Below are 24,029 nucleotides of genomic sequence, written 5' to 3' on the forward strand. Positions count from 1 at the left end.
TTAAAAACTAGGAGGACAAAATATTGAAAAATTGTCATTTTTTTTTAACTTTGAAACTCCGCAAATATACTAGGGTTATTTTAATTAAATTACATACGGTTAAAAATAGTTTTGCTAGTGTAGTGTTTATGCACAAAACAAAAATCACAAATCAGCCTATTAATTAAAGAATACTTATATAAATACACGGACAACAACAAACATATAGAAATCGGTCTTGAAATCGCCTTTGAAAATACTTTAAATGTTCTTTAATTTCGTGAGAGAAAATAATTCACCAATAGTTCCTCACATCAAAACGTACTATAACGAAGACCATAAAAATTACATCACTAAAAAGTAAAATGTTCTCAGACGAATTGCATGATTGTATATTATAGTACAAATCGTTGGTGGGCAAGGAAACTGACCATTAGGACAGTTAAAAATCTGCTTTGAATCTATTCATTTTGACAATTTTTATTTGTATAAACACCAGTTTGTAATAAACACCGGGATTCGACACACAAAACACTGTTCCACACTTTGGGGTAGTTTGTTCTTATATCATCCGGTAGTTGTTGTCCACACCTGTAATATATTACCATATTGTTTGTCAACCCTCACAATAGACCAGTTAACTTCAATGCTTCAAACGTTATATAAAGACGTTTTTCCCACATTTAGATTCCGGTGTTGTTGATTAGTAAACAGGCACGTACCTTTGTATGTAGAGTAAAGTTTATTACTACTTAACGTGTAGAAAGAGGCGAGCAAGTCGTAATAGAAAACCATTATAATCTATAAAAGATATCATGTCAAAATAAATTTATCAGATCTCGCGACAACGGATCTTGTGCACGGCAATTTTAAAATGTGCTGACAGAAGACTATGCAATAAATACACCTGCCGTTTTTCTTGTGTGCAGAATAATTTAAAATCAAACCATGCAAACAAGAGCGTAGAATTTTACAAACACGCCTTAAAATCGCTCATTCTTAACCAACAGAAGTCAAAATGTTAAATATATGCGGAATTTCTTTCATTTATAACGACATTGATATGACTTCACTCAAAGCCCGATTCTCTCTCTCTCTCTCTCTCTCTCTCTCTCTCTCTCTCTCTCTAATGACACAGCCAGAAAAAAGTGTCGCATCATCTTGACAAATATTTATAACTGTGCATACTAGGGCGTGACCCTCCGTCAGAAGTTTGTTTTGTTCCCTCGGCCGTTCGCGGCCCCCTTTACAAGTCAACCGATGGCCCACTAGATATTCTGTCAGTCACGTCGCGTGCTGTAATCTATTAAAATATAATACGCCAAATCTTCCTTTTCTGAACGTAAAAAAGAACTCGGTATAAGAATGTCGAAATATTTCTGCACCTTTTTAATATTCAAATTAATTATGTGGAATGTTCTAATTCTGGTGTACGGTGTTTCCAAGTGCAGATTGTCACATAAATTGATCATCAAGATTTCTCCAAACCTTTACTGTCATTGCAGTTGTAAATAGAGACAACAATCAAACAAGTAAAGAAGTAATCACACGTGGTTATAAAACGTGTACATCCTCACTCACATGCAAAGAGATAAAAACTAAAATTTTGATTGTATTACATTGTACCACTATTCTTACATATAAAATTATATATGGACCTAATTAACCATGCAGATCTTTGTTCTGTTCATATACCGAACAAGTTTGTTTTGTTCATAGACCAGAACATCAGACCAGAACATCTTTGTTTTGTTCATAGACCAGAACATCCTTGTTTTGTACATATACTACAATTTTTTGTTTTGTTCGCAGGCCGAATGTCTGTCCGTTCCAAGACGTGGAGACAAGGCTGGTCCAAGTTCCGTGCAGACAAGCATTTACCAGGATAGCCAAGGTGTGGAAACCTGACTGTGGAAAATCCGGACACTGGTGCATTGGGCACGAACGAAGGTACACTACAGGGAGGGGGGTCCATAGGGAATCAAGCCAACATCCTCTCTCTTTGACATGCACATGGTTCAAAACACGAATACTGGAAATTGATGTGCAAATGTTTATCAGTTGGTAGGCACATGGAAGCATGATTTTATGTCCAAATTCATCATCCAAAACTTTAAGAGAAGATTTCTAACTGTCCTTTTTATCAATCGAGTATTTGCCTTCTTAGTTATATACCTGTATTCCAGACAATCGCAACTTCCTTTGCCTTTCTGGTAGAAAGACTCAAGAAGTTGCGATTGGTAATTCAGATACATACATATAAACTAAGAATGTTGGACTTTTGATTTGTATATTCAGTTAATGGATATCATACTCGGTGACACAGAGTAGATATCTAAGATAATGTCGGTGGCATCAACATATACCAACGAATCATATCGCTTTTTATGATGTAAGCAGATACGCTATGCTAAGTATGACAGACAGTTCCTTGATTTCCGACGATATATCAATTTGTAGATATCAAACTAGTTGTTAATAGAGGGATATCAAACCGACTATAAGTGGGTGGATATCGAATTCAATTTGAGTAGGTAGATATCAAACCTATTAACAGTGCGAAGATGGATATAGAACTCACTGTTAATTGGTTTAATTTGTGGATGTCTTACTCGTTGTTATTGGGTGAATGTCCGACTTATTTTTATTGGGTGGATGTCCGACTTATTGTTATTGGGTGGATGTCCGACTTATTGTTATTGGGTGGATGTCCGACTTATTGTTATTGGGTGGATGTCCGACTTATTGTTATTGGGTGAATGTCCGACTTATTGTTATTGGGTGGATGTCCGACTTATTGTTATTGGGTGGATGTCCGACTTATTGTTATTGGGTGGATGTCCGACTTATTGTTATTGGGTGGATGTCCGACTTATTGTTATTGGGTGGATGTCCGACTTATTGTTATTGGGTGGATGTCCAACTCATTATTAATGGGTGGATAACGAACTCAATGTACTAGTATGTGGGGAAATGAATTAACTTGTAAGATACATTATATTTATGAATTCATATTTTTGGCAATATTAATGCTGGGTTGACCAAGTTTGTATTTTACATATCATGCGATATCTAACTCCAGCTACTGAACATTAGTTTATCAAAACGCTGAAATGACAGATCTTCAGTTCGAACTTTCTTCATGTCTATATCTATATTTAGCTCCCGAAAGAGAAAGAGGTGTTCGGCTTAATTAAAGATTCCATGTTTTGTAAGTAAGAAAGTAACTTTTTTTTTATCCCAAATGTCTGAGATGTGCGCGGTTTGACCTAATTAAGGTTCTATATTTCAGTTATCTAAATAGGGAGTGCGGGGTTTGGCCTATTTAAGGTCCCATATTTTAAGGTATCTAATGATGGGGCTCGGTATGTGATTACAGATCCAGTTTCAAGAAGAAAAAAAAATCTATAACGAGACGATACAGAAAACAAAGGGAGCAATTTAGATTTAACCAAAGCATCGATCCAATTACTTATAACAAGAAAAGCAGAAATTAAGGACCCCATCCAATAAGTAACGACTTCCAAAAAGATTAAGTATCGCTTCTCTCTGACGAAAACGCGGGGAATTGGCGTGATTTCCAGCTAATCACTGTCGTTTGATTTCATTTCTTTGTTTCAATAATAAATAAGTTACGAACTAGCAATGTCTATAAAGTCAGATACAGAATTTATCGTACTCCAATTAGTTATCGAGAGAACGTGCACGCGTGCCAGTGGAAACGTAATGTACCCGCTGAGAAACAAATCGCTACAAAGGTCACATGTGGTTAAAAAAAATTAACTTCCTATTTTTGGTGCATGTATCAAATCAATAATAAATTGTTGATCAATTCTGAATGCTGGTACTCTCCGGGGTAACTGGTATTCTCATCGTTGAATACTAAAATTTTACATGTGTTATCAATTTTTTGGTATATATATATACATATGGAAAGTCTATAATGAATTATAATGGGGAATCAGAAAAATACACATTAAATAGGAATATAATTATTTATATGATATCCTTTGCATTCGTAAGCGTCCTTTCCCCCCGGAAATTATCCCACACAGGTTTTCTCTTTTATTTTTCTATTGACAATTTGGCGGGAAAAGAGCGGAAGAAGATACAAAATGTGTTGTTTCTTTAACTATGAAGTATGATTGAGATGTGTAAGTGATGTATTTTATAATTGCTTTATAATGTATTCAATCATTTAAATCAGGTTATGCGATTTTCCCCAAATAAAAAATATGTAGTTGGTTTAAAATTAGCGTCACATTGATGCATTATAACCATGAACAGTATAAGACGTCTTCGTCAGTGTTCGTGGACTTCATATTATGATACATCTAATTGCAGTAACAAGTTTCAACTGTTATACTTGTATTATACATGTACTTGTATATAAGAAATAGTTTTTGATATTACAGAACTCAGTACTTCACCACCTATAAGCAAGATTACAGGAGATTTGTTGTCACCAAATACCAGTGTTGTCATGGCTGGCAGCAACTGCACTCACAGGCTGGCTGCATGTACAGTAAGTACATAGGTTTATGCATGTACATACAATGCCAGTTATTATACAGAAGAACAGGTATTTGCATGCATGAATTAATATACAATGTCTGAATGACAGTTTAATATTGTATAGTAAGATTAAGTACAAAGATGTATGCATGCATACCATGTAACCCACTTATTGCATGCTTTGGTTTTTATGTCCTCAGTGGATTCACCAAGTCATCGGATAACGGTATACTAAAATTTAATGATGACAAATTGAAATGACATAAGCTTTTAATTAATTTATACTGATTGAGATAAATTCAATTTTTAGCAGAGATGGATATCTGTAATAAAAAAATGTTCAACAGATGGAATATGTTTCATATATTTTAATATGTGAGGTTGAATTCAGTCACTAAGCTTTAAATTTTTCCATGATCAATAATTTTATTATGAAATCAAAATGTGTTCAGTTACTTCTGTTTAGAGAGGGAGCAGGTTAATATTAAAGACAGTCAGGTGGTCAGCAGGTTCTTGCATCACTAACATCAGTGCTGAAATAAAATGTTTTCAAGATGATTTTGATTCCTTACTTTTCAAATAACGGCCATATCATTGGCATTTTAGCTCACTGAGATGAATTCGGGGGAGCTTATGCTATACCCCTAGTGTCCAGACCTGATTTAAGTTTTTGGAGCAGGTCCTGTATCTAAGTACCAAACTTGCATGGATCAAGCATCTAAACCTATGCATGGACTTAACAGGCTGGAATGCTGAATTTGGGCCATAAACTTCTGATGATGGAGGAGGTGAAGGATTTTGGAGCAGGTGCCCTTTGATGGTCATATCTCAGTTATGACTGGCCCTATCATCACAAAATGTTCATGGCTGGTGCATTATATGATACAACTGACAGGCTTGAATGCTGAAACTAAGGCATAGGTTTCAGATGCTGTAGAAGGTGAATGGTTTTGGAGCAGGTTAAAGTTTTTGGAGCAAGTGCCCTTTGATGGCCATGCCTAAGTTATTACTTTTCCTATCTTCACTACACTTGCATGGATGACATGCATCTTGTGACACTGATGCTTTGATGCTAGATCTGATCGAGCCACAGGTTTCAGATTCAGGAAGAGGTCAAGGTTTTTGGAACAGGACACATGTTTATGTAAATAATAGTACTTACTTATTCAAACTTGCATGGTTGATTTAACTTTATAACCTCTTTTATCATAATTTCTTCAATATAAAAAAATCCACTTTTATAGATAATACGAGGAAGACTATGTATTGTGCTCTATATCTCTATTAGTTAAAGTTCTTCAATGAAATTCAAAAACAGTTTCAATGTTAATCCTTTACCCAGTACATTTACCAGTTAATGATAATCCTTACCATGTAACAATGCATCTGATATATCAGTTATGAGTTGTTTTTATTTTGATACATGTAATAGTGTAACTCTAGAGGTCAGAGACAGGCCTCTTTTCGGGGAGTGAGGATTGTAGGATGGGGGGGGGAGGATACATCTGCTTTATCAGTTATGAGTAAGTGAGTTGTTTGTGAACATTCTTTAGTGTAATGGAATCCTTTGACCTGGATTATATAGAACTAGGATCCCATGTTCCTGTGAGATCAATATATACACTCCATCGAGACGCGTTTCTTTGTAAAACATCAATTGATAAGAAAATGTTATTGTTTTGTTTGATCATTGAATGATTTTTAAACTCCTTGTTTCAGCCCACCAAATAGTGTTGTATTGTACTTGGTGATAGGAAGTGTTAATTGATCACTGATCAATGATAACTGCCTTTAATTGATTCTTTTACTGTAGTCTTACCACAAGGAATCTCCACCAAATTATTTGATATTTCCTGTGAGTGTCTTACAAGACAATGGAAATGAATACTCATTCCCTCACCTCGGACGAACTATTGGTCCCCGGTCTACAAACACTCATTAACTTCCTGTATCCATTTAAAAGAAAATGTTACGAACTCCTAAATGGTTTTTAGTAAAAAAAAAAACAAACAAAAACAAAAAACAGGTGCAAATATGTTGTGCAATTTTCGAAAACACAGTATGTTTATGAATTTTTTTGTAATTGATTCCCAGTATATTTCTTCAACATATTCACAAATTCAGTATGTGATTCTATAAAACTTTAAAAAATCATTAACTTAAAAGTTGATTAGATTCACACCTCTTGTACATTTCAAGCAAAGAAAGGATGGCCAATATTATGAAACAAAGTTTGTTGTTAAGAAATATTAATGGCTTCTGTTATCCAACGATTAGTAAGCTTTGTTTGAAGAAAGCATGTAATGGTAATATTTGCCGGTTGGCCTCATTTATTCCTCTGTTTGATAGGGAGCCAAGTGACATCTAGATTCAAAGCAGAAAAGTTTTAATTAGTAGACTTCATTTTATTACGGGATTGGTTAGAGCTGATAATTCCAATGTTTAAGATACAAACAAAGTGTTGGCAACTTCTTTCAGATTTTTCAGAGTGGTTACATTTCTGTGTGTTTATTGATTAGAGAAATGGATTTATCAGCTAGTTTCAGCTGTCATCTATCAATATTTTCTCTGTGTTTTCAATATTTTAAGACAATCAATATCTCTTTATGATTTCTAGTAGTTGTTTCTTTTCTTACAATTAATTTGAAGAGGTTTAGGAAGCATGGGAATTTGGTGGACAATTATCCTTCTGTTAGGTAATTTCATATGTTTTAAGTGGTAAATGAAAATTTAAAAGTTTCAAAATGAAGTCTATACATAATAGAAGAAATATGGAAAGGAAAAGTTTTTATATATATTATATAGACCTTAAATTCTCTATGTATATGTATTACATGTATTGCATTTTTGACAATTAATTCTAAATTTATTTGCATGAAGTTCAAAAACTGAAACAATGTAGATTCTAGGTAATTACAAAAAATGGATGTATGAATAAAAAATGATAGATACATATTTATTTTCAATATACTCTCTCTCTCTCTCTCTCTCTCTCTCTCTCTCTCTTTTTAAGTAAAACTGAGCTTTGGGCTGTTTTTAGTCTAACGGCCACCTGCATAGGTGTAACTTCTACCTGAATCCAGTGTAACTGCCTTAATGTTCGAAGATTAGCCATGGATTTATGGGCCCTAAACTTCAAAGGAGTTTGACATTAATGAATATTTCATAGCATTTTTGGACCATTTGAAGTTATTAGATTTAATTCACATTCTCTGTACTTTGTTATATTTTAGCAGCTTGTTAAAGCACTGTTTTGTAAAACCAGTTTGTTTTATAGAAAGAAAATAGTGTCAAAATTGCTGAGAAAAGACACTAAAAACAAGTAAGGGTATTGAATGTGTGAACAAATTCAGATTCAAAATAGAAAAATTAAAGGGTCATTAAGTGTAAGAAAATCATTAAATAACGAGTTTCCTGTAATCAATCTGCAAGGATATTTTTTGGCTTATATATGAACACACAAGATTATGAATTGACTAAGAAACTGCTTTATTTGTTCAGTGAATTTTTGTCTTTTTTTTCTTACAGTGATATACATGTATATACTTCCATTCCCGTTGGGGTTAGGGACAACCTTTTTTGATACATGGCTCTACACAGTATTCTTGCAATATTATATACTGGTATATTAGAGCTGTTGATATATCTTTATGTAACCTGATTGCTAGTAGACACATGCTTCATTAACAATGGTCAGAGATTGGAGCAGGTGCCATAACCTCCCTCTCATGCACATTGTTTTAATCTGACAAAGTATGTGCAGCGGGCTCTTAAATTGCTCAGAAGACATATCAGATGTCCTCTAATTATTGTACGTCATTTATCACAAGGTGCCATCGCTCAGAGCTTAGGGAAAAAAATGTGGCCTTCACATATTTACCACCTCATTAAGATTAAAAAAAGGTTACATTTTTTTCTTCAATGTAATAAGCAGTATGTCTTCAACAAGCCGTCTTACAAGAAACCTAATCACATTGATAGATCAATCAGTTAAACTGATTAGGGGGATATTACATGGGCTAATTTAGATGTTAAACTAGTTATACCCTTATGGCCCTACAGTGTCTCCAACTATAGAACATTTTTTTGAAACTTTAGAAGGGTACTATAATCAATATTAAAAGCAATTAATAGTAATCTGTCACAAACATTTGTAGAGTTAGTTGTTTAAGTCTGGTCAATATGTCTGTCTGTGACAGCTACAAAAAGGCCAAAAATTAAGCTGTCTGCGTCAAGATCATCAGATAAGGCAAGGTGTTTGAATTCCTGAAGAGAATTGATTGTCAAAGTTCAGGAAGGCTACCTCTGCATCAAATACTTCGTTGCTTTGAACTTGGTTTGAAGGCTTCTTGAGTAACCTTTGCATGTGTTGCTGTTGACAGCTGCCATATTTTCATTTTTAAATCAATTGAGCCCTAATTATTATGATGTTTCTAAATTGATACATATTAAGTCATTATTGATCATTACCAGGATTCTAAGGTGGAATGGATTTTTTTTCTATCTGCATGGACATAACAAATTAGCTTAAAATAGCATCTGTATTTCTTTAACAAATGTAAAGGTGCTTGGTAAACATTCCGTTTTGGATTCATTTGATCTAACATAAAATCAGCAGCGCTAGTAAATGGTGGCTTAATGAAGTTGGTTTATTCCAATCTTCAATAACTTCTACAAAAATACATACATGTGATTTGTATTTCTAACTCCTGGGTTCATTATCTGTCCTCAAAAATCAAATATTGACTCTGCATGTTGCCCATTTAGAGATGATCAGTGGCCGACCCTGATTACAATGATAGATGTATATCAAAGCAATCAAGATGGAACTTTTTATGATGTAAGCATGTGTGGTCCCTGGACTGCCTCCTGTTTGGGTTTCTGCTTTCCTCATTGAGTTATTGACAAATGATCAGATTAGTCTCTTGGCCTTTACCTGGGCCAAATTGATAGACATGTATGCATTATAAAGAGATCAAGTTGACAGGTCGAATCTTCTTTCTGTGGAGGTCCATTGTTTCCCACCTGTCAAGTGCTGCAAAAGTACAGGGGCTAACCCTGCAAGGGTCACGAGGAATTGTCTATAGGGCACTAGGCTAGCTTCTTTTACAGGGATCAACTCAGCATCTTTTGTTCAATAGAATTCAATCTGGAAATTACACATTATCTTTGATTTATAGGATAATATGTACCCTTTTATAAATCTGGATTTATATATGCTCTCATTATAAAATTGAATACAGATTCAGATCTTTTCATGGAGTTACTAGCATAATGATAATGAAAAAAACCCCCACTCTTTATACAATGGATTAAATAGAAATGTTGTTTATTCTTGTATCCAGATCAGTAAGGTGCTCATTAAGGCTACTACGGTAGGTTTTTGGATGTCAATTCAAGAAGCAGGGATAATGCCAGAGAGGATTGGAAGAGCTAGGTTGTAAGAGAAACTCGGAATATCTGCAAAACAAACCCGTCATAAATGCCTCTTTCAGCGCACCAACACTTGTCTTTGTCCAAATACATACTATATTCTTTCATGTCTGTAATTGCTTGAAGTTAGTTCACCTAACAATTTAACCTTAAATTAAAAAAAAATAATTTCATGAATGAAACTTCAGTAGATTCAAATGTTGCTCTTTTGATTGAAGTCTGAACATTTGATATTTGTCTTCTTTGGTTCTAATTCTTAACATTGCTAGTGACCTCCACTCAAGTAAAAATATGCTAATTTAATGTATGAAAATTCTTTTATTTTAAGAGCATTCAAATTGTATGTTTGTTTAAATTCTTTTACTGATATGTAATGAATATTATTTTTAAATCTAGAATGCAGTATATTTTCTCTACCATTTGTTCTGAATGAAAAAGTTTTAAGATTTTTAAAGTTTGATTTATAGCGGAAAACCATTTAAGTCTTTAAAACATTTATTTACCTAAACTTCCTTTGAAATCGAAAGACGGCTGTAGGGAAATGTGTAGAATACCAAACATTTGTTGTTTGCTTGTGTAATCAAAACGCATTTAGTAAAAACAGGTGCTTTCTCTCTTGTTTTAAGGAACAAGAAATTCAATATGAAAGGGATTGAAAGTTGGTCATATGGAAGGAGAGACATTAGCAGGGTTAAGACAGCAACATGACAGGGTCCCTGACCCTGGTGACAGCAACCCCCCCTCACTGTCCTAGCTATTGTTTCCTCACTAAAAACTCTCCCTGATTGCTTACTCTTTGGTAAACTGACTCCAGTCTTGAGAGAATCCTAAGAGCTTGTGTTACTCTCACTTTCTGGCAGGTGCCCCACAAAACACACTTTTTGGGTTTTAAAGAACCTGGGAAATAACACTTTACTCTGCATACAGGGGTTCATCTTTTTTCTTTTATTTACAGTTCATATGCAAATTAAATTGAAATATAAAATTTAATGATGTGTGGTCCTTTGCTTATTTAATGATTTTTTACAAGTTGATAATTTATGTGGGTATATGAGCTATTTTTACGGTTGCCATAGAATTTTATCAAATGTTTTATGGGGTGTTTGAAGGTAAATATTGAAAACTTTGAAAGTAACCATCTCTTAAGGGTTTAAAGAAGTAATAGATGAACCAGTCCAGGATACAGGTCTGAGTATAGCTAATGTTTACTACTTTATTTTATATTTTTACTGGCCATAAACCTCTCTCCATTTCCTTTAAAGTTGATGCTTACAAAAATTAATGTCACACTTTAGTATGATTTAGTGGTGGTCTTAATTCTACTGTTACAAGATGACAATGAGTTTTATGCTTTCAGATGCACAAGATACCTGATGGTTTACAGAATTTCAACATTTTCACTTACACTGTTTATATTAATGTTGATAATCAACTGAGAAGACATGTGAAACAATATATGTAAATATAATCCCCCATGACAAATTCCTTACATTTACATATATACTGACACTAGTGACATCGTATGGAGATATACATTATATTGTCTTCATCATATGCCAGAGAACGTGAACATCCAGGAAACTATTCCAAAGTTCTGTCATTGCTGCAGACTCTTTGGGGACTGCACTGCCTTTACAGAATTTTCTTTATTATTCAGTACTTATTTTAAGAACATATATTTTATTCAAATAATTATAGCTTTTATTTCCAGTATTTCATGAGGCAGAAATTCTGTTTGAAGCTGTCAAAGTTTATGTTAAAAATTGTCTTGTGAATATGGATTTATATTTAGTACAAGTATTTTAGGGGTAAATAACTTTTATAGAGACCTATGAGGGTGTGGTATCTATTTCTCATGATCTGCTCATCCCTGTAACAACAGACAAAGCTTTCAGACATCTGGACAGTTCATTACATTTACTAAATATCATTCTCCGTTCCTTGGATGGTCATGCGTTAATGGATCGATTTACACCCTTTCTTGACTTTTGTTTTGGTATCTTAAGAGGTGTTGAATTTTAAAAAATCACTCTTTATCAGTGAAAAGTCACCTCCTGGAATTCACCTAAGCTGAATGGTCTACAAATTTTTCTCTTGTACTGGAACATATGATACTCTTCTGAAGGTCGAGGGTTAGGTTGAGGATTACCATAATGATGGTCCCCAGTAAGCGGCACATTGATACCATCAGATATTTTATGTCGTATGATTTAGCTTTCCTATGGACAAGTTGTGGTCTGTTTTTGTTGAAGTACTCAGGCAACAAATGATGAAACTTAAGAACTTTTTATGCCATTGTTGAATTTTTAGCTTTGAGGGATCAATTCATTATAATCTTATTTTTTATATATTGGGTATTTTATCCCCCAAACTGAAAAAAAAAATTCACAGCACCTATATGTAATACCGTTACTGGTATGATTTATTAATACTACAGAGCATATAAATCAGGTAGAAATTTATGAGGCCTATACAAATCAAAACCTGTAATAGGAAAGCATTAGTTTTGGTTAGAGAGAGAGAGAGAGAGAGAGAGAGAGAGAGAGAGAGAGAGAGAGAGAGAGAGAGAGAGAGAGAGAGAGAGAGAGTAGTATTTGGTCTTAATAATGGAATGTTGAAGCTTTGTACTGAACAATCAAAGAATGACATGGTCTGTGTTCATTAATTGTAAGTCTCCATTACATTACAGAGATATCAGTAGGCAGGGTCAGATTCCTCTTTGTGTTTGATGCATTGGGAATGATATATGGAGACTGGGGTTGCAAGCTAGCATTGATGGGTGAAGTCTCTCAAGTAAAATTATGCAACATGGCATGAAATTCATCATAATGTAGATATTAAAAGATTCTGGACAGGAGAAATTGGTTTTCTTCTGGCTTCCAGTGAGAATTGGAGACCTTTGGTGCAGATAGGGTTATAAGTGAATCAGAGAAACCCTTCATCAGTTACTGCGAGCTCACTTTTAAGAAGGGATGATTCATGCAAAATCTGAGGGTCTTTTGATTTGTGTGAGGAAGAAATCATACATTGCTTACATTGAATTACTGTTAAGGTTATAATTAACAATGAAAGTACAAGTACCAGGAACACTTTAAGTATACTTCAGGTTATTTGTCCAATTTTTTAAAACATAAATGAGCATTCATTGTTGTGTGGTAAAAGTATTTTCATAAAAATATTAATGAACTGAATAAAAAATAACACTGAAATATTATGATAAATGCCATGATATATTTTTTGTAGTAGATGTGAATTTATGTGTTCAATATGTTAATTTAGTCTATTACAAGCCTATCTTTCAGTTTCATAGTAACCTTGTACATGTCATCCAAATTTCCTCAGTATATAATTTTTATGAAAAATATATATGTGCGTTAATGGTGCTATTTCTCTTTGCCAGGACAATGCAGCCAGACAGCCTGTTTGAATGGGGGCCGGTGTGTGGATGGAAACACCCAGAGATGTGTCTGTCCATCTGGGTTCCAGGGGTCGCGCTGTCAGTATGGTGAGTGAAGACAGGCAAACACTTTAAAAAAAAACTAAAAAACTTAACTGAACTTTATTTTACAACGAATGATAAACAAGTTCTACAACTTATATGAGTATCTCTCATTGGCACGGATGTTAGCATGAGGGGGTCATTGTTGTGGGAAGAAGCCAGAGTACCAGGAAAGAACCCACATGTCCAAGCGGGTCAAACATTCCATTTGTATTACTATCTATTCACATTTACCAATACCAGATAGAAGAGTTTATGATATTGCATTTGCAATCTTATATATATCAGACCATTTAATAAATTTTTAAGATAAATGATATCAGTATGGTGAGTGAAGACAGTCAAACCATCCATTTATATTGCCATCAATTCATGGTTACTCATGATTATACCTACACCATTTGGAAGAATTTAATGATGTGAAATTGCAATCTATATAAAACTATTTGATAAATTTTTTTTATAGTAAATGTTACTTTCAAAAAGTGATTTATATATTAAGATGCTACAACATGACAAAATCTCTGGATCGAGATGTTATTATAGATGCATGGCTTCAAAGTGGTTTACAAGAGTCGTTATGTTTTCCATTTGAAAGATTATCATTAGAAATTACGTTTAGTCCCTCTGACTCTACAATTTACAGGATTGTAAAAAGAGTTTTCTTGAAAATGTTAATAAAGCAATTTATTCTTTCTGTAGATGCTCTTCTGTATGCATTTACTGTTTTAAAAAATGGTATAAAATTGGCGCGATCAATTTTGTATGGGTTCTGTGGTTTCAAAAGATATCTACATGAACGAAACCTGTTTGAATTTAGAATTAACAGACCTTGGAATTGAGGTTTGGTACGTGCATTTTGCTTACATCATTGCAGACATAGTGTCATTTAGGTGATGAAAACTCTGTTCATGTTGGTCTAAGGAACAACACAATGGAATTTAAATCATGACAGTTTTGTTTTGCGGTATCGTAATATGTAAATTGTCTTCTAGTTTACCAACATTTAGAGATGATTAAACTGCATTGCATTGTTAAGTTTGAATAGTGCACTGGTTGATATGAATTTATAATTGTCCCTAAAACAGCTGTGATTGCATGCATTCTGTTGCATATTAAATGACTCCTTGAACCTCTCAAATTTTTTGTGCTCAAAGCTTTACCTTAAACAACTGTCAAGAAAAAGAAAAGAGGCAGTTGAGGTCTGTTTTGGATGAGAATAAACTGATCTGGCAAAGGGATTGTGTAGTTTACTACTCTTTGTTTAAAACAGACAACAGGGAAAATTTGTGTTCTAGCTCAAGTTCAGTATGATAGATATCTTTAAAGATACAATCTTGGAAAATGTTCATTCATTTAAACAGACAATGATTTCCTACAATAGTTAGTAAAGTGATCTTGACACGTATTTGCAAGAGAATCCAAGCATTCCCTGCCTAAGATACTTGTATATTTCAATGGTTCAGCCCTGTGAATAGTATAGTACGTTGCTTACAGACATTGTAAGAGAAAAACTTTGAAGCCTTAACTTACACACACATGTGATCAACATGAGCAAAAGATTTTGAAAAGTTTGGTTTTATACATCTGTACAGAAAATGTCTGTTGTTTGGTTACTTCTCAGAAGCCATGTCGGACATGTAAATAGAAAGATTTGAGAGCAGCATACTTTAAGATCTGTTTCATTCCTCTGTGGTCAATGTGTAGATGCATGAGTACCACTGATCTGTAGCTCTATGTCTGTATTGTAACAGTCATGCCCGCAAAATGGACCTCTTATGTATGTAAAGGTCATTAAAGGTTAAGTCATCTCAGTATTATGTCAAGCTGTCACCATAGTAACTCAATTCAGAGACCCTGATCAAAGACTTGCTCAACCACAAGCAGTAGTATATCTAGTCACAGCACACAAACTTATCTCTTGTTTGATTTATTCTTGACTTCGTCAATTCACTCTCTAGTTTCTAGGGTTATTTTTGATTTCTGGGAAAGAAGAACAAATGGTGTTTTTTTTATTGCTATATATATGAACATAAACAATTCTGAATCATGATATTTTTACGCTAAAGTCTCTGCAAATGGAAATTTCAGGGCAAACTAACATTTTGCTAAGATGCAGCTGTTTATGTTTTATTGATAATTATAATTTTTAATAATGCATAAGAGTTTGATTTTTTTGTTTTCAAAAGGTCTTATATTAAAGATTTTTTGGTGCTTGCATTGTGGTTTTAGGCTATTACTTGAGTTAAATCGTTGCATTTTGGGCTTCAATTCCATTGGGAATTCCTATTCTATAGATGGAGTATTGATACCTTTTATGGAATTCCTTCAATTTATTTTGTTAGGTAATTGCACAGAAACAGTGTTGGGGCTATTTATCACTGGCGGGGATATTGATTGGGGGGATGAGGTTTCTGCTTCTGCACTGTCAGTGCCGTGGGAGGCAGGCTTTATCTCGAGACATTGGTCTGTGACAGAAGAGATTTCCACCCGAATCTCGCCAAGATAATTCATGACCAGATCATGTTTAAACTGTCTGGAAGATTCTTAGTGAATACACTGGTCATTTAAAGGATGTGACTTGATAAAGATCAGATAACTCTACGATTGTTTAGCCCCAGCTTTATTATATTACTGCCAAATTAGGCCTGATATTATTAGAAATGTCAAGAAATGTTATATGCGTCAGTATTAAAAGAATACTCATTGTAAATATAAAGGGGTTAAGTGTTTAGACAGTAGGACTGTCCCCTTGAGGATATTCTACCATACTTAAGACAGAGTTAAGAAAGATTAGTAGCGGATACCTTATTATACCTGGAAGCTGTCCTGACCCCACCCTCTATAGATGAGGAATTCACACCTCTTCAGGTGTCAGCTCATTAGCTGCGACCTGTATCATCTTTTAGTGCCAGCTTGCTAGCAAACAAACAGGTGTTTTGTTGGCATTCATTAATATATTTTTGGGATGTATTTTAGGTCAAGATGAAGAATTATTTCAACAGCCAAAAATGTATATATACTATTTATTTACTTGTATTGTTATTGGACATAAATGAATACAGGTATTAATGTAAACTTAGAGCCTTTGAAATGATTAAATTGATGTGGTTAAAAGTAAATGATATTTTAGATATAATCAGTAGTTTATCATACATATTCTATTTCAAAAATGCTCAAAAAGTTGAAAATAGTTAAAACCAATCAAAGCCATGCTGTCTTAAAATCACATTCTTTTAACAAGTGAAACAATGTGTTATTAGAAACAGGAGTGAGAAAGACGAAAATGTGGTAAAGATTGGTCTTATTGTTTGAATTGAAAGAATACATTAAATCACAAATGTTGGTGTACTATACTTTTTTAATTGACTGAAAAGAAATTCTTATCATTTTAAGTGCCTATCCCACACCCTTAACAATAAATATGTCTTATTGACCTAACATATTAGATAATTATTCTAGTGTGCTCTTAAACTTGCAGTGATCTGAAATGAATCTTAATGTTTATTACATGTACCAGTATGTATTGTGTTGTTCATAATAATGTAATAACAACAAAACAAATTCAAAATAACAATAATTTTTAGTTTAGTGTAAATCATCATAGTTTTTCTATGAATAAAAGATCTGTGAATCTTTCCAAGTTTCCAAGAAAAATCAAGGGTCAATGTTTTGTACTCTAATTAGTAAGAAAAAGGAATGTAGACTAGAAAATGTCAATAAGTGTTCTATAAATGGACTAAATCAATGAGTCTGATTTACTGCTGGCCTGTTGTCATACATACTGGACAACATTAGATTCAATCTGATAGAAATGAGAGTGATACTTAAAGTGTGTTATACACACTTCAATAATTTCCTCTATAGTTAATTAAAGGCCACTACTCTAGACACTGGTAAAAGCGGTATATGATGAAACTGTAACTTGATTTTACATACAGTTCTTTGTGTATTATATGGTAGTGAGCATATACGTGTACAGTCAAACTTCATTATCTCAAACTAGATGGGACTGTTTAAGAACTTCGAGATATCCGTGTAAGGTAAAATATTTAAAAAATAAGTGGTTTGGACTTACAAATCACAGCGACATATCCATTGTTTTCAAGATATCAGTGTATGAAATATCGAAGTTCAACTGTATTTTCATGGATGGTGTACATGTGATATATGTACTGGCAGTATGCAAAATGTACTGTTTTTTCAAACCCATGGAATCACGGCTGGACACTAAATTTCAATTATTGGGTCCTCAACTTATTGTATATATGTATAATACTCCATGAAAGAAACTTAATTTTAACTGTATATTATTTTGAAAATAACAATAAGACTCTTATTAGTTGTTTTGAACCTTTGAACCATATTAAGTTTCAAGTGAGCTTTTTTTTTCGATCACCATGTTGGCTGTCTGTCCATCTGCCATCTTACTTATTACATTCTTATTTCACATTTTTGACATTAAGAACCACCCAGCCAATTTCAATAAAGCTTGCCACAAGTTTCCTTGAAACCAAGGAGCAAAAAGTAGCAAAACTTTTACATATTATTTAAGTACACTAAAGGATATGATTTGTTTTAGATCTTTCCCTTAATGATTATGGTTATAGTGTACTCCTATAAATACATTATTAATAATTTACATAGTGTATGCCATTTACAGCATGGAAGAGATTATTGTTCACATTTTTTCAATGATTTTTAAATTTCACCTAATCCATTAAAATCCATGATGATCTGCAAACATCTAGAATCTGATGTTTTTAAAAAGATTTGAAGTTCAAAAGTTCATCAATTTTACAACAAATGATTTTTAGCTTTGTTATCAGGAGAGGGTGTCCAAATATAATGGATTGGTCATGATAATGGGGATACATCCATACTTAACTCATATTCAAATGAAATAATCAAGCTTTCCAGAATAAAAGGACAGATCAAAACATTTTTATTGTAAGAGGTATGCTAGAAATTTGGTGAAGAAAAGAGATTTTGATGGATTTAATTTTTCTGCTCAATTTTTAATGTGATATTTTAAATTTTATCAATTTTGAATAAGTTCATTCTCTCTCAGCCTCTGAATGTTATACAACTTAAGAATTACTCCCATACCTTGTAACACACTATATTTAATTCATTGAAAAAATTAATGAAGTTTTCCTAGAAAAAGTCTAAAAAGAATTTTATTATGGTACATGTATTAATACCATTGTTGCACATGCAGTTTCAGGATAAATGAAAATAGTGTATGTGCAGGGAAATATTCCCCCCGTTTTATTTTTGCTCCTTTCGCCCTTGATGTCAGCGGGCAAGTTTAAGACTGGGCGAATTTCAATGTTTTCAAATTATTTCTTTTTAAACATACTGTGTCTGGCCGGATTCAAGACATGATGAAACTGTTTGCAAGTGTAGAATGGCAAAAATTACACAGGGCGAAAATAACCCTTTATACAGTAATTCATCTTGAAAATATTTCATCTTGACCTAGAGGAATACATGTTATATACATGCACAAGCTTTTGGCAGTCATTCCCTTAGTAAATCAAACAATTTTTAGATATTTAAAAATATATGAAATAGTCAAGATGTAACCTCATTTAATAAAACATTCAAAAGTTTTCTTAAATTTGATTGTTTCAGCTTTGCAGTCTTTATCTGACGCAATCTTTATAAGTTACCCAATCAAGCTTTCAAACACCATCAAAATCCTAATAAGTCATTGGAAATTGCTGTTTTTACCTAATCAGTAGCAATTGAACAAAAAGATCTAGCGTTATTCAATTTGAGTTGACTTGATAAATCTGGTAAGTTTCTCACAAATGGCATTTCTGGGACTACTTCTGAGAAACCTAGACAAATGGTGGAGGGTCGTAGGATGCCTCAGTATTTCTCAGACTAAGGAGGCAATCTTAGGCAATTATGTGCCATTATACTCCAAAGCTTTTGAATCAAGTTTTTGCAACATATTGGCAGTTTCCATAGATTTGGCTGTCAATTTAGTCATGATGTATATAGAGGTGTAATCGAGGGTTAAAGAAAGCCAATGCACATGCCTGATTAACATCGAATGATCGGCTTGGGATTTAAGTATAAGGCGCGAGGAATATCAAAAGGCTGTAATTATTACAGCGATGGCTAGAAAGACCTGTTGAGTTCTCTCACAGCAATTTATCTCATCTTATTTAGTCACAAGATTGACCATTCTGTCTTAGATTGATTTCATTTTCTCTAATTCTCAAGTATTCTTCCGATTCCCCTCCAGACAACAAGATGACATTGTTAGCAGGCAGTTAAAGTGACTGAATTGTGTTTTCCTATGTAATAGGATTGCTGGGGCATTGGGTTGATATTTTATTTCATTCGTGTGAAATAGCACTGTAAAAGTTGTTGATGAGCCAATTTCAGATAATATGAAAAAATTTATCAGAGAATTTAATCTCTCCACAGGTTTAGACATATTTTATTTTTACTCATCTAGTTTGCTTTTTGCACCAACATTTATTTCAATCATCTTCATGCTGTATGTATTACTAAGATCCAAAATTTCATCCACACCCTAGAATGCAGGTGTTATATAGAATTTCCCTATCATTCATTTTGTTAAAATATTTTTGGTAATAAATGTATATATGGAAATAATTTTGATTTACCAATATTATTTTTGTGAATGATTTGGCTTCTAAGTGTGTTATTAAGTCAAAGACTCATGAAATTACATTATAATGTCCTCAAGGTTGTTTGGAAACTTGTGCATTGGAATATTCAGAGAATCAAATGTAATGATGTAAGATATAAAATGTACGTGTATACAGCTTTCAAATTTTTGCAGTTTCAAATTTTTGGCTGTGTTTAATGATCTTCAACCTATGATCATCATATAAATGATCAATACACTATCAAGGTTAACTCACAAATAAACTTTTTTAAAATATGAAGGTCTACTGTGGGACTATTATTTATTTGCATATATCTCAGAATTTCTTATTTATTTTGATTTTACCAATTAATGCTGTCTTTGTTTTGGTTGTTAAATAGTTGCACAGACCAAACGTTTAAATATATTGTCAGAAATGGTGCTTTACCCATTCATTATGTCCAGCATGAACTGCATTTGTTGTCCTCATGGGTACTCCTTATTCTGATGTCTTGATATAATTTTTCAGGTCACCATCTCTATGAAGTCTAGTTTATGTTAACAACCTGAGTTATTTCAGGGTGAGGTTAGGTCTATTGGGGATGTACTTTGTATGTTTTTATCTTGTTACAGATGTAAATGAATGTACCAAGGGACTCAGTGGGTGTGACCAGGACTGTCTGAACACTATGGGGTCCTTTCAGTGCAAATGTAGGCAGGGCTTTAGGCTGGGCAGGGACGGAAGGACTTGTGAAGGTAAGAGTTGATTGTCAGCATGTGCAGAATACAGACTGCAAAGACTGTAGGAATTGCTAAAATGAATCTACAGAGGAAATTTAAATGTTACTTTGAGGAAGATATAGAATAATTACACTTCATTTCATTGTTTATTTCGATAAACAATATGTCAGAACATCGAAGTGTCCCAGATTACCTTAACAATCCATAGAAATTGGCCCCTGTAAATTTTAGTGATTCAACAGTTCACTTTTCAGCAACTGTAGCATACTTGAACACCAGGTCTGTCTGAAAGGCTGCAACAATTGCCAAATTGAAACTGCATGCTGTATTGCACTGTAATAACAATATTAAGAGGAAACTATGATGCTGATCAGGCATTTCTTGAACAGACCACAGGAGCTGTACAAATTAAACAGGAATTTACGTAATTCATCCATTTATATTCCTCTAATTTCATGGTTACATAAACATACAATTAGATTATATATACGAATCCAAGGCTAAGTGAAAAATGAATGAAAGTAGAAGATATTTCTCTCGAAGGTCAGGAACGCTATCAGTAAAATAATCAAGTTAATGAAACTTACATTGAGGTGTTGAATTATCTGAGAGAGAGTTAAAATCTGAGCTATTCTTTCATTAAACTAATTTCATACAGATATCAGCTTTCGAATACCCCTGGTAGAAGTTAAATTGATCATGTTATTTCCTGACATTAACAAAGCATTTTGAACAATGAATTTATGTCTCTTTCAAATATCTTGAAAATAAAAGTGATTGGTTTCAGATTTCATAATTGAAATGAATTAAAAATTTTCCTGCAAATCTTTGTAGACATTAATGAATGTGACAATGGAAAAGGGGGATGCCAGCACGAGTGTCATAACACCCACGGAGGGTACCAGTGTCTCTGTCCGGTGGGCTACCGGCTCAGGGCGGACGGTCGGAGCTGTGAGGGTAAGATTTCTGACCCCAGCGTTGTGACCAATTGTTACAATGTTTACTTTAAATCATTTCAGTTAATATTGTCATATAGGACTAACAATCTGTTAATAAAATAGGATTAACAAGACTACTTCAGAAGACTTGAGAGATTTACATAGAGACTTTTTGCAATTTGATGAAAAATATTTTCATTGAAAAAGAGTCGGACATTAAGAAATTCTTCTTAGCTTCTGTACTATCAACTTCAGGATATCATGGGATACTGTGTTTATGTTAGCAGTGTGGAAGGAGGAATAAGATAAAGGATGTATAATCTCTGTATATGGTCTTGTGGTACCCCATTAATCACCACATCACGCTCTCGTCCAAGTATCCTCACTGTCCCATGCTTTCTTACTTCTCCACACTAACACTTTTTGGGCCATAGTTGTTTATGGTAATATCCCCCATTTATGTTTCAGCATTATGTTAGGTATGAAAAGATGAAGCAAATCTCATCAATTTAAGTTTGAAAACTGTCCATTCCCAGCCATAAAGAAAATTGATAGGGAGGATGAAATCCATAGTGATACCAATCCTCAAAGGAGCACGGAGTAGAGGGGAAGCACTTAAACTAACTAGATTTTAGCGGATCGGAGAGGTTTTCTTTTTTTGTTGGTGTCCATATGGTTGTAACAAAGACATATTCATATAGATCAGCTGATAAAGTTACACTGTATTGCTCACAAGCACAAAGTGGAGGTAATGTTAGGATCACGTCACGGTGTTGTATGGGGTATAGATGTAGGGGCACCTGTCATGGGGTACCTGTCCATAGACTTTGTACCAGGCACATAGCTGGACTATCTCCCTCATCTACAAACTGCTTTGATTGCAGTGATAAGCATAGGCTTACCCTGCGTATATGACATGCCTTCTTACAATTGTATATTATGATTTTTATGTGTCATAAACAAATATTTCAATTATGAAGACATACAATAACAGCAGCTGTACATTTTATTGCCAAGGGAAGCATTTTGTACAGGAATATACCATGAAGCAATCTATGCCATCTTGAATGATATTTCTTGTTAATGAGACTTTCTTAGTTTTATTGACAAGAAATCTCAGCTAGGGTCACAAAAAACACTGTTATAAAATGTTGTCAAACAGTTCTATTTTTTAAATTCCAAAGTGCAATTATAAAAGGAACAGAAGAGTTTTTTTTCAATTACATCTTGCATTGTTAAATTTTTTTTCATCAAATTATTAGCAGCTTTATACTGCAAACAAAATCTCCTGTGAAAACGAGGTGGACTTTGATACGGTGGTGTAATTAAATCCAAGGGATTGCTAATTTGGTGGAAGAAATTTAATGATTCTTCTTTTATATTGCCTTTACAAGCTGCTGGGAACGTGCGTAAGGAGAAAAATAAACTAGAAACAATTAACAGTTTTGTTGGAGAATTTGATAAAAATGGAGATATCTTTCAAAAATTAGAACAAGGAGTGGAAAATCGAAACCAGGAAAAAAAGTCGCATGATGAGCATTTTAACAAAAAATTGGCACAGAGAACTAGGAAGAGAGATGAGTTAACAGATTTGGCTTCTGTTTTCAAATCTCGGCGACTTCTGAATTACCAGGGTATCTCTCTATCTGTTGTTCTCCTGAACTGAATTCTTTTCTTATTTATAGCAGGACAAAATTAGAATTCTATGTTTATTTTATTTTTTGTTGTTGCTGTCTTTAGTTTTGTTGTCGCTGTCTTTGGTTTCTATTAATTTAACAAGTTACACATGTTGTAAATACATTGTAATATTAATTAGATACAATTAATAGATAAAAGAAGGGAGTTTTAGATAACATTCTTAAATTCACACTTTTACATCTTTGTACCTATATTTGGTGAAAAAAAATTGTTATCATGCAACTATTTGCTCTTAAAAATCTATGCATGATTTTAATTGCAGTTGTGGTAACATTTTATGAATCATTCCATTTATTTGCTTGTTAAAACATCTATTTTACATAGTTATTCCCTGCTTGACTAGCCATTACCCTATGTATATTTATGAATCACTGTTCTAGTACGTGTTGTGTATTCATTGTTACTTGCTGTCTCCTTTGCTTATTATAGTGTCTTAAAAATGTAGTCTAAATGCTTTCAGTAAGCGAGCAATATTTCTATTGGCTTATGGAGTAACTAAACCTCCAGGAGTTCACACCATCTGTTACCTCATAATTGACAATACACAAAATTTCAATTATGACAAACATCAATATGTTGGTTTCTATCAGAATAA

The 24,029-nt window shown here is 33.5% G+C and overlaps 1 protein-coding gene across 11 annotated transcripts in view; it reads left to right on the plus strand.

Annotated features, from left to right (window-relative positions):
- LOC105318051 (multiple epidermal growth factor-like domains protein 6) overlaps window positions 1–24,029 on the plus strand; it is a 44,968-nt gene that overhangs the window by 832 nt on the left and 20,107 nt on the right. For 9 of the 11 annotated variants that reach the window (XM_011414921.4, XM_011414922.4, XM_011414927.4 and 6 more), the window contains exons 2-7: window positions 1,792–1,929; window positions 4,395–4,504; window positions 13,328–13,432; window positions 20,691–20,813; window positions 21,633–21,755; window positions 23,131–23,370. In XM_011414921.4, the coding sequence (XP_011413223.3) occupies window positions 1,792–1,929; window positions 4,395–4,504; window positions 13,328–13,432; window positions 20,691–20,813; window positions 21,633–21,755; window positions 23,131–23,370 (839 nt within the window). Of the gene's footprint in view, window positions 1–1,791; window positions 1,930–4,083; window positions 4,134–4,394; window positions 4,505–13,327; window positions 13,433–20,690; window positions 20,814–21,632; window positions 21,756–23,130; window positions 23,371–24,029 lie in introns of those variants that run through there. The other 2 variants (XM_011414933.4, XM_011414930.4) reach the window with 2 other exon arrangements.

The sequence above is a fragment of the Magallana gigas genome, chromosome 3, assembly GCF_963853765.1.
Source record: "Magallana gigas chromosome 3, xbMagGiga1.1, whole genome shotgun sequence".
NCBI classification, from domain to species: domain Eukaryota; kingdom Metazoa; phylum Mollusca; class Bivalvia; order Ostreida; family Ostreidae; genus Magallana; species Magallana gigas.